Source organism: Hylobates moloch, unplaced genomic scaffold, assembly GCF_009828535.3.
Source record: "Hylobates moloch isolate HMO894 unplaced genomic scaffold, HMol_V3 SCAFFOLD_12, whole genome shotgun sequence".
NCBI classification, from domain to species: domain Eukaryota; kingdom Metazoa; phylum Chordata; class Mammalia; order Primates; family Hylobatidae; genus Hylobates; species Hylobates moloch.
Genome location: NW_026652287.1, coordinates 38,959,176 through 38,972,999, shown reverse-complemented (window position 1 = coordinate 38,972,999; position 13,824 = coordinate 38,959,176). Strand labels below are relative to the sequence as shown.

The 13,824-nt window shown below is 55.5% G+C and overlaps 1 protein-coding gene across 6 annotated transcripts in view; it reads left to right on the top strand.

Annotated features, from left to right (window-relative positions):
* Nucleotides 1–12,986, top strand: part of RANBP3 (RAN binding protein 3) — a 61,640-nt gene extending 48,654 nt beyond the window's left edge. For all 6 annotated transcript variants that reach the window (XM_032169398.2, XM_032169397.2, XM_032169401.2 and 3 more), the window contains 9 exons: nt 2,183–2,302; nt 4,445–4,548; nt 5,279–5,357; nt 6,268–6,370; nt 6,892–7,001; nt 8,886–9,006; nt 11,662–11,804; nt 12,320–12,506; nt 12,647–12,986. In XM_032169398.2, the coding sequence (XP_032025289.1) occupies nt 2,183–2,302; nt 4,445–4,548; nt 5,279–5,357; nt 6,268–6,370; nt 6,892–7,001; nt 8,886–9,006; nt 11,662–11,804; nt 12,320–12,506; nt 12,647–12,690 (1,011 nt within the window). In that variant the 3' untranslated portion in view covers nt 12,691–12,986. The remainder of the gene's footprint in view (nt 1–2,182; nt 2,303–4,444; nt 4,549–5,278; nt 5,358–6,267; nt 6,371–6,891; nt 7,002–8,885; nt 9,007–11,661; nt 11,805–12,319; nt 12,507–12,646) is intronic.
* The last annotated feature ends 838 nt before the right edge of the window (nt 12,987–13,824 follow it).

Sequence of the window (13,824 nt, the reverse complement as noted above, 5' to 3'; positions counted from 1 at the left end):
TCCTTGGACCCCATGGTCTGCTGGCTGCCATTCCCAGCTCCTGCGTCTGGTTCCAAAGCCACTGCTCCATGTGGGTCTGGGGTGGAGCCACGCGGCCACACCCACACTGCCCTCTGACCACACCCAGTACTGTTGAGATTCACTGGGCTCGCCATGTGTATTCTTCTCTGGCCCTGCAGCAGGAGCCCGAGCTTTTCCAAGCCGCCCACGAACATGGCACACAGTGCTCATCGGGAACGTGAGCTATGAGGCATCTCCTCTAAGGAGGGCTTAGATGTTGGGGGCGACCCATGGGGGAACTCCTGGTACCGTCTTTGGGAAAGTGGGGAAGAGGCTTCCCCTCGTGCCCCACACACATACACAGTCTCAGACTGGTTACAGGCCTCGGGATTTGTTTATCAGTTTAAGCCAATCCTCTAAGCAGACCCTGCCAGGTCACAGACATACCCTGTGGTCAGAAACATTTTGCTGTTTGCCTGCCCCATCTCAGGTGACTCTGTGGGCTCTGCCCACCCGGGATTAGCACCAGTCGGTGTGAGCAGGGGGCACACAGCGCACAAAGCCAAGAGCCAGGGAGTGTTTCTGCCGGAAGTGCATCCCCCACAGTCTGCAGGCAGCCCCAGTGGGGCTGGGGACTAACCCATCCTCTGAGGACTTCCAGGTCGCCAAACACGGTGTGTGTTTAATTTTAAAAAGCCACGTTCACTCTTGCACAGGCATAAGGATGCAGCGTGAAGTCAGCAATAGTAGAATTTCTAGGGAGCACAGTAGAGAAACGTTTAAACTCTTCACTTTCTTCACAGTTGGACCAGAAAGTGCCCTCAGCGCTGTGATCCGCTGATTCTGGGCCTGGCATTGTAACTCCAGGCTTCCCTGCCCGCTGGACACGCTGAGCCAGTCAGAAGCTGCCTGCAGCCTTTCTCACCTCCGAGTTCACGGTTGTCAGGTCCCTTCACGACATCTCCCAGGAAAACGCTCCCTGCCTCACATTCATGTCCACTGTACACATCGCCAGAGACTCCAAAGATCTGCCAAAAGCCTTTTAAAGTTTCTTTTCAAATTCTACAACACCTGGCCGGGCGCGGTGGCTCACGCTTGTAATCCCAGCACTTTGGGAGGCTGAGGCGGGCAGATCACGAGGTCAGGATATTGAGACCACGGTGAAACCCCGTCTCTTCTAAAAATACAAAAAATTAGCCGGGTGTGGTGGCGGGCGCCTGTAGTCCCAGCTACTCGGAGAGGCTGAGGCAGGAGAATGGCGTGAACCCGGGAGGTGGAGCTTGCAGTGAGCCGAGATTGCGCCACTGCACTCCAGCCTGGGCCACAGAGCAAGACTCTGTCTCAAAAAAAAAAAAAAAAAAAAAAAAATTCTGCAACACCCTTTTTATCATGTGGTATAAGAAAGACATATACAAATTACTAGCAACTCCATATTCCATTATCTCAAGATAAATGCATTTGGTCTTAGGATATTTAGTTACAAAAGTCATGCCTACATGTTGAAAATGTTTACACAAAATGGAAATCCTAGAAAGTAACAAGCGGGAGCCACCCTCCAGCTAAGAGGTTCCTGGGTAACCTCTGTCAGTAGTTTGAATTCTCTTTCCTGGCTTATTTTCCTGGGCACTACTCAACACACACACACACACACACACACGGGACTGGGTTGGCTTTAACAGAAATGGAATCGCACTTCCGTGTCCCACAAGCTGCTCTCTTCTCTGATCTGTGTATTGTAGGCATGTCAGAGGCCTACCTCCCTCTCAGTGGTAACAGCTGTGCTGTACTTTTTTTTCCCCATATTTTCTATCGTAAATTATTTCGTTCCTTGGCTAATGATGAGCATCCATTATGCTAATGATGCTAATGATAAGCACCCAGAGGACATTTCCTGTCCTCTGCCAGCACTAAGGCTTCTGCAGGGCACAGGTGTTTCTTTTTTGTTGTTTGGAGACAGGTTCTTGCTCTGTCACCCAGGCTGGAGTGCAGTTGTGTGATCTCAGCTCACCACAACTCCCAGGCTCAAGCAGTCCTCCTGTCTCAGCCTTCCGAGTAGCTGGGACTGCAGGCACGTGCAGAGGAGATTGTGGAGTACATGATCTGGTGTGGGATTGCTGGGCATCTGTCTGGGCCAAATGTGTCACTGGTTTTGATTACTCTGTTTTGTTTTGGTTTTTCATAGGAGAAAGAGCCCCAGAAAAATGAGTCGAGCAACGCCTCTGAAGAGGAGGCCTGTGAGAAAAAGGATGTCACCGCACAGCAAGCCTTTGTGTTTGGGCAGAACTTGAGGGACAGAGTGAAGGTATGTGAGCTGCTGAACCAGCACATTGACTTTTTATGCCTTCCCCAGGTTCAACAGCAGGCAAGTCGGTAGATTTTCCTTTTAACAGGAGAGGGGAGCGTGGGACAAAGAAGGTATTAGCGAGGCAGCCCCATGGCTCATGGCACCGTCCGCTGCTGGTGTGCGTGTGCTGGTCCCTGGCACTTCCCCACCAGCGGCCCAGGCTTCGGAGGCCTCACCTGCAGTGACTTCTCAAGTCAGGGTCCCTGGTACTCATGGTAGCAGGGGACAGGGAAGGTGACTGAACCTGAGGCCTCAGGCTTTCATAGCAGAGAAGAAAGACAGCACAGTCCAGTGTTCTCAGCTCTGCCCAGAGGTTTCTGTTCCCGTATTTCAGGGTTTCTCTGTTTCAGCACTAGCAGCATTATGGCTGGACCATTCTTAGTTTCTGAGGAGTCGCCCTGGGCACTGCAGGGTGCTGAGCAGCATCACTGGCCTCCACCCCCCCAATGCTCCTGACATCTGACAACCGCAAATGTCCCCAGACGTGGCCAGTATTCCCAGTGGAGTAGAATCACCGCCATTAAGAACTGTCACCTTATTTTTTTTTAAGTGGGGCAGGGTGGGGTGACAACACTGTCTTCTCTCCTGAAAGGGAGCAAAGCGTCTGCCACCTCGTGGCTGCCCTCCAGGCATGTGGTCCTAGTTTGGAGATTGTGGGGTGGGGAAGGGCTGGCAGTGGTTGGAAACGGTGGCCCTGGACCATGCACTGGGACAATAGGAAGACCAGGTGCAGCTCCACTGACAAGAAGCTTCTTTCAAAGCCCGAGAGGCGGTATCGGTGGCTCTGTCTAGAGACATTCGTGGTTGTCACAACTGGGAGGTACTTCTGGAGGCCAGGGATGCCACTCCACCCCTTGCAGTGCTCAGGATAGCCACACCACAGGGAATGTTCTGGGCCCAGTGTCAACATGGGGAGGGCCCAGAAATAAACAAAAACCTCTCTAGCATGCAGAAAGCACCAGCTTGTGTTTTCCGCTTTCCTTTCTGTTACCGTCCAAGAGAAGCCCAAGTCGAGAAGCGTGGAAAGTTGATGTTGCTGTCACCATGGCTTTAGGCAAAATAATGAGTCCCTCAGGGGCTGCTCCCTCCAAGGAGGAAGGGAGGGCAAGAGGTGGGGAAGGGCTTGGCCTGTGGAGTTCAGGCCCTATGGAATCTCTGCCTTGAGTCTGGGGAGACAGCTGCTTTGAATTTGGTGGGGTCGGCTTCTTGCAGAAGTCAGAGGCTTACGTGCACTTCGCAGTCTCAGTCAAATCCTAGCCTCTCCTTCCAGGGCAAACGTGAGCCATGGATTCTTTTTTTTCCTTTGGACACGAAGTCTTGCTGTGTCACCCAGGCTGGAGTGCAGTGGCATGATCTCTGCTCACCGCAACCTCCACCTCGTGGGTTCAGGCGATTCTCCTGCCTCAGCCTCCCAAATATCTGGGATTACAGGCGCCCACTGCCACATCCAGCTAATTTTTTGTATTTTTAGTAGAGGTGGGGTTTCTCCATATTGGTCAGGCTGGTCTCGAATTCCTGACCTCAAGTAATTCCCCGCCGCCTCAGCCTCCCAAAGTGCCGGTATTACAGGCATGAGCCACCGCGCCCAGCCAGAGCCATGGTTTCTTAACCCTCTGAGCCTCTGCTTCCTTGTTGGTCAAACAGGGTTCCTAACATCCCCCTCCCAGGCCTCGTGAGGATTAAAGCAGATCGTGCATTTGACAGACTCAGCATAGCAGCTGGTAGGAAAGAGGCCCTCAAGAAATGCTGCTTCCATCATGTTCATAGTAAACCCCCCAAAACACCAGCTTTGTAACATTGTGTTCTTGGTATGAAGCGTTGACCGAGAGGCCAGCTTAGGCATGGTTTTATAACAAGGTGGAAAAAGCTCCTTGAAGCTTCATGAGCTCTCCTTCCATCTTAACTGTTAAAGGAAAAGGTGGTGGAGTTGATTATAGCCCTGCCCCCCAGCGCATGCACGCGCACACACACAGGGGGGTACAGGAGAGGGTTCATGGCTCTGAGCAGCTCCATGCAGCTCAGGGGGTCTGCAGACACTGAGCTGTGGAACTCCAGGCACCATCCCACCCCCGATTACTGAGCACTCTGTCTCATTCCCAGCTGATCGATGAGAGCGTGGACGAAGCCGACATGGAGAATGCCGGACACCCCAGCGCAGACACGCCAACTGCAACGAACTATTTCCTCCAGTATATCAGTTCCAGGTGTGTGTCTCGGTCCCAGCGGCCAGCCCGGCATGGCGATGCGGGTGGCTGTGAGGGCTTCTGCCACAGAGGGGTCTGTGGTCCCCATGCCTGACTCAGGCCCAGAATCCAGGTTGCTCTCGGGCCCCTCTCTCTCATTCCCCACTCTGGGCACAACCTTGGGTGGGCCAGGGTGGTGGGCCTTGTCCTGAGATTCACTGGACGCCTGAGACAGGACCAGAGTTCTCTGCGGTTGTCCAGGGGCCCATGGAGGCTACAGCCCAGCCCTTGGAGTGTGCCTTCTGTCTTGTGGACCTCATGCCCAGAGCAGAACAGAGCAGGCCAGAGGCGACTCAGGCACCCCCTTATCCTGGGTTTGGGCACCTGGGGCAAAGACCTTATCATGCCCTTGATTGACATGGCTGGGGGTGATGCTACCCACGGCCCAGCTGCCCCTCCAGGTGTCTCAGAAGAAAGCATGTCCCGCCTGGGAGATGGGCAGGTAGAGCAGGTGGAAGGTGGCTTCCCTCATGCTGTGGGGCCCCTCCATCAGGGCGAGCTAAGGGTTGATGTTTCCAATGGCACAGGGAGGTGTGTGGCTTCCTGCCTCTGACACGCCACCCCGTGCACGGTGGGGAAGGTCCCCTCCACTGTGCCCTCTGCGCCAGTGTGTGCTCCATGGGTGCCCACACATTTGCCTGGCCACGTTCCCACGTGACACCCCCACACTCATTGCACGTCTTCTCTTCAGTTTAGAGAACTCAACCAATAGTGCTGACTCCTCCAGCAACAAATTTGTATTTGGCCAGAACATGAGCGAGCGAGTTTTGGTGAGTGGCTGTGTTGGGAATGTTCTTAGGGACCAGAGGCTCTCGGCGCCAGCCGCAGGTCAGGGGGACGTGGAGAGCGGGGCTGCTGCGTCATCCTGTGTGAGATGGGGATGCCTTCAGTAGCAAGTGAGAGAGGGAAGACCTTGCTCAGACTCAGCGTGAAAACTGGCCAGGGCCACTGGCTGCCTAGGAACTGGCATTCGCTTTTCCCAGCTCCTCTGTGCTGACCAGGGCCAACTTCATCCCAAGATGGGCTTCCCTGGAGCCTGCAGGGTCCTGCTGGCAGTCGGGGTCCACGGTTCCTCCCCACCAGGCCAACTGACAAAAGTCCTGTGGGACCGGGCCAGCCGTGCCGGCAGACAGGGCTGCTGGCCTCCCTGCTCCTGTGAGCATAACCGCAGCCAAGGCCTTGGGTGCATGAAAGGCCCATCTCTGTTCCCAGGAGCCCAGCCAGCCTGGGAGAGGGTTCTAGAATGGCTTTCCTACCTCTTTACACGTGTTCCTTTTTCTTCCTGATTCCACCCAGCTCCACTGCGACTGCGTGAGGGCCTGTCCTGAGCCGCCTGGTCACTCTAGCTCTGTCTCGAGTTATGCTGCATTAAGGACTCTGCAGCTTCTCTTCCTTCCAGGCCACGCTGTGCTTTTTCTGTTTCAGTGAAACCTTCAAAGTCTTGCCTCACCCAGACGGAGTGACCATTGTGGCTCGAGGGGACTGTCGGCTGGTGGCACTCACCCCCTAGTGATGCCTAAGGGACCACGTGGGGAGCTCCCAGGCAGTTCAGGGTGTCACCGGGAGCGGGCAGGAGTGCTGGGGGCAGCGTGGTGTTGGGGGCCAGGCAGAGGTGCTGAGAGCTGCCGCTGAAGGACCACACAAGTGCCCTCTTCTTTGTATGCTTTTGTGTCCCTCCAGAGCCCCCCAAAATTAAACGAGGTCAGTTCAGATGCCAACAGGGAAAATGCAGCTGCCGAGTCAGGGTCTGAGTCCTCATCCCAGGAGGCCACCCCTGAGAAAGGTATGTTAGCGTCCCACCGCTGCATGGGGCTCATGGTAGGTCATCTTGGGGGATGATGAGGGGATGCTGGGTCCATTCACACCCCCAGCCGGGAGGGATAAGGGGCCCAACTCCCACAGCAGTAACGACCACATGTGAACCAGCTCCAGGGCCCTGCCTTGCAGTGAGCAGAGACAGGGGTTTGTGTTAAAGAATTCAAGGGCCTGTGTCGCCTTGTGGCCGTGGGGAGGGTGGGGAGGCGCAGGCAGCGGGCGTGGAGGAGTCCCTCACTGTCCCCCTGTCCTCTGCTCAGCAGGAGCACGAGAGTCTGGGGCCACACTTGGCCCCCAGATGGTCTCCCTGCAGCTTCTGTGGCCACGTGCCCTGGCTGTGTCTAGGGTCCACTTGGGTTGCCGGGGCAGGCCAGCCAGGGGCAGCAGGCATCCTTGAGACCAGAACCAACCCTCTCATCTCCTGTGGGATGAGGGGAGATGGCTCTCCTCTCACCAAATAGTCAGTCTTTTTGGCCAATAACTTTTCAGAGTCCCTGGCTGAGTCGGCAGCCGCCTACACCAAGGCAACAGCGCGGAAGTGTTTGTTGGAAAAAGTGGAAGTCATCACCGGGGAGGAGGCGGAAAGCAACGTGTTACAGGTGAGGGGCCGGCCCCTCCTTGGTGGCCCTGGGTCTTCCATGCACCTGGGGGTCCAACCGCAAGGGCTGGGTCCACATCCTCTGAGCACACAGGCCTGCCCCTGAGATGACAGAGGGGCCACTGGCCCCACACTCTGGGACTTTGTTGGTGGCGTTTGTAGAGAGAGCTTAGGCTCAGGGGCTTCTCGCATGTCTTTGGTTTAGAGAAGGAGGATCTGTTTGAGACATTCTTTGTTTCTTTTTTTGTTGTTGTTGTTGTTTTGTTTGTTGTTGAGACAGTGTCTTACTCTGTCACCCAGGCTGGAGTACAGTGGCACAATCTCGCTCACTGCAACCTCTGCTTCCTGGGTTCAAGGGATTCTTGTGCCTCAGTCTCCTGAGTAGCTGGGATTACAGGCATGCACCACCACGCCAGGCTAATTTTGGTATTTTAGTAGAGACAGGGTTTCACCATGTTGGCCAGGCTGGTCTTGAGCTCTTGACCTCATGTGATCTACCCGCCTTGGCCTCCCAAAGTGCTGGGATTACAGGCATGAGCTACCGCACCTGGCATGAGACATTTTTGGTGGTTCAGGAAATGACAAAGACTGTCATAACAAACATCTTCTCTTGTCACCCAGAGCTGGCAACTGTAATTACTTGTCACCTGGCATCCTGTGGTGTCTTCGTAGGGAAAAAAATCAGGTGCAGCCAGAGCTTCCATCCCACTGTCCCCTGTTGGCGTCCCCCGTCCCCTCCTCCTGAGGCCACACCACCCAGGTTGGGCAGCATCCATCTGCTTCCTCTCCTGTGGCATATAAGCATGTGTCTGTGTCTGTAAATCGGATGGCATATTGTGGGGTTCTTAAGAGCACTATTCTTTTTTCCCAGTTACCATTTTGTCATCTGTTCATGTTGAAAGAGACTTAGGGGGTATGTGGAAAGCCATGTAGGGGTGTCTGTCTCGTATTTTTCTTTGTTTATATATATAAAACTGCTGTATTGAAATATAGTACACATGCTATATAATCCATCCATTTAAAGCATACAATTCCGTGGTTTCTAGTATATTCACAGAGTCAGACAACTTTCACCACAATCTAACGTACAACATTTTTGCCCCCAAAAAGAACACTGTCCCATTCCCCCAGAAAGAGCATCGTCCGTTCGCAGTAACTCCTCCCTCCCCAGCCCCTGGCAGCCACGAATCCACTTCCTGTCTCTGTTTTTTGCCTGTCCTTGACATTTCATATACATGGTGTCAACGCACTATATGGCCCTTCGTGTCTGGCTTCTCTCGCTGAGCCAGAGGTTCATCCACGTTGCGGCAGGGGTCGGAGCCTCATTCTTTATTAAGACCGAGTGAGATGCGCTGTAGGGGTGGACCATGTGTGTCATTCCATTCCTCCTTGAGACTTGGCTACTGTGAATGATGGTGCTGTGCACGTTCATGTGCGATCTGTGTGTGAACACAAACAAATGTTCCATTTCTCTTGGGTACATACCGAGGAATGGAATTGCTTGGGCGTGTGGTAATTCCTTGTTGAGCAGTTTGAGGAGCTGCCAGACTTTTCCACAGCAGTGGCACCATGCGGCCTTCCCACCGGCAGTGTGTGAGGGTTCCAGCTTCCCCACGTGGGTATAGCCATCCTAGAGTGCGTAGAGGGGTTTCTCACAGTTGTTTTGCTTTTCATTTCCTTAGTGATTCTTTTAATTTCAGATACCCCTTTTACAACGTAAAGCCTGTTCTAGCTTGAGGGCAGGACAAAAAACTGACCAAGCTGGCCCCCAGGCCATCGTTGGCTGACCCTGGCAGTCCCCACAGGCTAAAGGGCGACTCTCAGGGTGTGGCTGCAGCAGGACACCAGCTGGGGTCCCTGCTGACCGGCGGCCACTGTGTTCCAGATGCAGTGCAAGCTGTTTGTCTTCGACAAGACCTCACAGTCCTGGGTGGAGAGAGGCCGGGGGCTGCTCAGACTCAATGACATGGCGTCCACCGACGACGGCACACTACAGTCCCGACTAGGTGAGCTGCAGAGGGCGGGGGCTGTGGCCAGGTCCCCATGGGGAGGGCTGGGGACTGTGCAATTCCAAAGGGAATGAAGTCAGGGGATATCCTGACCCTACCCTTGTGAGAGTAAACGCACAGAGTCGGTCTCCCATGAGAGCCGCCCCCCAAACCCCCTCCCTGCACACAGCCCTCAACACCACCCTCACACACTGGCTCCAGTTGTCAGCTCGTCCGTGACCCTCTTAATGTCAAAATGGACAAAAGTCTATGGAAGTTTTTAAGCTGATTTTCTGACAAAGTGGCAGGTTTATGATAGAAAGGAAAATGAAATCAAACATCAAGTCTAATCTCTTGATAAAGAGAAATTTTGGCCAGGCCCAGTGGCTCACGCCTGTAACCCCAGCACTTTGGGAGGCCGAGGTGGGCGGATCACTTGAGGTCAGGAGTTCAAGACCAGCCTGGCCAACGTGGCAAAACCCTATCTCTACTAAAAATACAAAAATTAGCCAGGCATGGTAATACATGTCTGTAATCCCAGCTACTCGGGAGGCTGAGGCAGGAGAATTGCTTGAACCTGGGAGACGGAGATTGCAATGAGCCGAGATTGAGCCACTGCACTCCAGCCTGGGCGACAGACCAAGACTCCATCTCAAAAAAAATAAAATATATTGTTTTTGAAAAACTTTTATGTTAATATTCCATTGACAATCAATGGACTTTTCCCTATTGGTGGACATTTAGCTTGGAGTACCTGCATACATACACCCACTTAAGGAAATCAGCCTGTGTGTGTGCACATTTGAAATGTGGGCATGTCTTTTTTTTCCTTCTAGAGGTGATTTCACTCCATCACCCAGGCTGGAGTACAGTGGCATGATCGTCGCCTCAAATTCCTGGGTTCAAGTGATCCTCCCACCTCAGCCTCCTGAGTAGCTGGGACTACAGACGCACCACCACGTCTGGCTAATTTTTTTATTTTTGTCTTTATAGAGATGGGATCTCCCTGTGTTGCCCAGGCTGGTCTTGAGCTCCTGGCCTCAAATGGTCCTCCCACCTCAGCTTCCCAAAGCGCTGGAATTACAGGCGTGGGCCACTGCGCCGGGACCATCTTTTTGTTTTATCTTCCTGGCCTCAAATGGTCCTCCCACCTCAGCTTCCCAAAGCGCTGGAATTACAGGCGTGGGCCACTGCGCCGGGACCATCTTTTTGTTTTATCTTCCCGAATCAAAGTGTCTTCTGGCCTTTTCATAAATATGGGTTTCAGGCCCAGCAGTAACTCAAGCGGCCCCCTTGAAGGGTAGTGTTCATGCACTTCGATCAGAAACACTGCCCTGGTCAGAACAGACAGGGGTGTCCCTGCAGGCTGGGACTGCTCTTTTGTTCCCCATGGACGTCTTCTTTTTTTTTTTGAGACGGAGTTTTGCCCTTGTTGCCCAGGCTGGAGTGCAATGGCTTCGTTTCGGCCCACCACAACCTCCGCCTCCCAGGTTCAAGCGATTCACCTGCCTCAGCCTCCTAAGCAGCTGGGATTATAGGTACCCGCCACCAAGCCTGGCTAATTTTTTTATACTTTGAGTGGAGACAGGGTTTCTCCACATTGGTCAGGCTTGTCTCGAACTCCTGACCTAGGTGATCCACCCACCTCGGCCTCCCAAAGTCCTTGAATTACAGGCTTGAGCCACTGCGCCTGGCCTTATGGATGTCTTCTTGTGTTTTTCCTTTTGTCTCGTGGAAATATTCAAATGTCAGCGGAAGGAGAGGGCATAGACCCCTGAGCCCCCAGGTCTTCCCCTCTGCCTGGGTCATCAGCCTGTAGCCCTGTGGCAGCAGTGCCCTCCCCAGCCTCAGAGAGAGCAAAATCACCCCTGTCTTTCTCCTACTCAGCCTCTGAGGTGGGCACCTGGGCTCAGGGAGATCTGTTCGCTGGGCCAGGGCAGGGGGACAAGTTTCTGACCCTCTCCGGGCCTGCTCCAGTGGGGAGAGGAGGCTGGCAGGAAGGTAGGGGCTTGGCTGAGTCCATGGGGTGGGCCCAGGCCAGGCGCAGGGGTGTTGCATCATCTAGAGAGTCAAGGCCCTCCCATTTTCCTCCCTAATCTGCTGCCCTCAATCCTCTCTTCCCCTCTCCATTGGAAACGCTAAGCTTCGGTCCTACTCTGCCTTCTCCTAAGGAAACCAGAGGGCAGGGCTAGCCCACTCAGGGGAGGCCAGTCAGGAGGGCGTGGACTCCCACGGAGGCCAATGTCTCGCACACACAGGAAGCGCATGCACCTTGAGTGTCAGCCCCTGCCTCCCGCAGCCCATCCCGTGCTCCTCTCTAATCCCCGCTTCTCCAAGGGAACTGCCATCCTGGTGCCCACCTGTGTGAACCAAACACAACCTCCCACAAGCTGCATGTGGCCTCTGGCCACTGATCTGCAGCACCAGCCTGTGCGGCCACCTGCAGTTGTGGCCTTCAGTGGTCCAGGCTTGGGGAGGAGGAGCCCCTCCCGGGAGCAGGTGTGCCAGGGCTGGCCTCAGGGAGAAGTCTTGCTCTGTGGGTGGGTCCTGGGAGGATCATGGGCTTTTGCGCGGTGATGTTGCTTTCCATCTGGACTGTGTTGGCTCTTGGAGCTGGCTGTTTGTAAGAGGGCCGGGGTGGGGGCCAGGGCTGAGTGGCCTTGTTGGTTGTAGTGATGCGGACCCAGGGGAGCCTGCGACTGATCCTCAACACCAAGCTGTGGGCCCAGATGCAGATCGACAAGGCCAGCGAGAAGAGCATCCGCATCACAGCCATGGACACCGAGGACCAGGGCGTGAAGGTCTTCCTGATCTCGGTGAGCCAGCCACGCGGGTGCATCTGGGACCCCTCATCCTGCCAGCCATGTGGGGGTTCCTGGGCACACAGATCAGGCAGGATGGTGGGGAGGGGTAGGGGGAGGGGCTTCATTTGCTGCCTGGGACACAAGAAGCACTATGGGACCCGCCAGTCCCAGCCTTCAGTAATAGAGATCATGGTCCTTGTCTTCTTCTCAACCCAGAGAAGCCGCTGGGGTTTGGCTGAGGGGTTGTGATGTGTTCAGGGCCAACAGCCCTGTGGGGCGGTCACCTCTGTCCTGTGTCATGGTGTCACAGTCGAGTCCACCAACCCTGACCTCTGGGATATTCCCAGCCACCTGGGAGTGGTGGCATCCTTTCAGGGAGAGGCCGGCAGGCCCAGGGCCAATGGCCTCCCCACAAGGCCTTGTGGCAGTGTCACCTCTGAACCTTGGGACTTGGCACTTGTGTTCTGCAGAAGGCAGGAGAGGGTAGGACTGGGGTCTGGGGGTCTCATACCCTCCTCCCTTCCCAGGCCAGCTCCAAGGACACGGGTCAGTTGTATGCAGCCCTGCACCACCGCATCCTGGCCCTGCGCAGCCGCGTGGAGCAGGAGCAGGAAGCCAAGATGCCCGCACCTGAGCCTGGGGCAGCCCCATCCAACGAGGAGGACGACAGCGACGATGACGACGTCCTGGCTCCTTCAGGGGCCACCGCAGCTGGTGAGTTGGGTGGTCCCTACCCTGGGGGGGATAGAAAGAGCTGCCCGCTGTCCTTGATCCAGTGCTGATCTCCCAGCGGGGGTGGCCAGACCTGGGAAGTGCGGGCTCCATCCTGACGCGGGGCTGCTGCTTCCCTGCAGGTGCTGGTGACGAAGGGGACGGGCAGACGACCGGGAGCACATAGCGGCCGGGAGCCCGGCTGCACACCAGGCTGCTGCTTTGTCCGTCTGTCCGCCCGCCCACCCGCCCCCACCCCGCCGGCAGTGTCCAGGTGCGGGACTGGGAACCACACACCCCGCTGGGCCGGCCACAGTCTGGACCCGCACATCCTGTTCAAAAGCAGACTCGGGAACTGCCTGAATGTGGTTTGGGACACGAGACCTCATCATATTGATGAGCGAAACAAACAAGAACATTTCCTCCCTCCCCTCCTTTGAATTGAAATGGCACATTAAGACTTGTCACGGCTTCTCACTGGGACTGGAGACCTCGTTCCTTCACCCCGCGTGTCGCCAGCCTCTGGGTCCAGCCAGAGCCCCTGGCTTCTCCGCCGCCCACACCCTTCCCACCCTGCTGCGGGGCCCCGCCCTTGTGGGGAGCAGCCAGCCCTCTGCCCCTGCCCGGGGCTCCCCAACTACGGGCCTGGGACCCCCGCCCAGCCTGGGGGGCTGCTCGTACGAGTGTAGACACTGGGCCTATTGGACGTGCTGTTAACTACTATCTTCATTTCCCACTTCCCCTCTCTGATTGGGAGTGTATATTTTACATTTTTTTCTTTTTATTTTCAAAGGCTTTGTTTTGGTTTCTTAGGTTAAGATGCTCTCGAGCGTTGAGCAGGCACAGCTCTGTCGAGGTCCCTGTCCCCCACCTGTGGTTCTGGCCTCTGAGGTTGGGGGGCCACTTGTTTCCCACCCCAGGTTCCTCCAGGCCAAGTCATGGGGGTGATGAGTTGGGGCCCTGTCTGTCCTAGGCCTGGAGAGTGCCTGTCTGGGAAAAGGTCACTGGACCTGGAAGGGTCCCCAGGGTCCCCTGACTCCCGTCTCCATCTGTCACGTGCTTCACCATCATCAGGCACCAGGCACAAACTGCTTCCCGCTGTTGGCCATCCCTTCCCCAGCTGCAGGTATCCCTGCCCCCAGGACAGTACAGGGCCAGGGGCCTCTGTGAGAGGCAGAGGGGGATCCTCACCAAGTCTTGGTGGAAGAGCCCGGGGACTGGTCCCAGAACAGGCAGTCTCAAAAGCACGCAGCACACTGGAGTGGACGCCTGTGCCCACCCGACCCTGGAGCGTGGCCAAGAGCCAGCTTGCACCACCAAC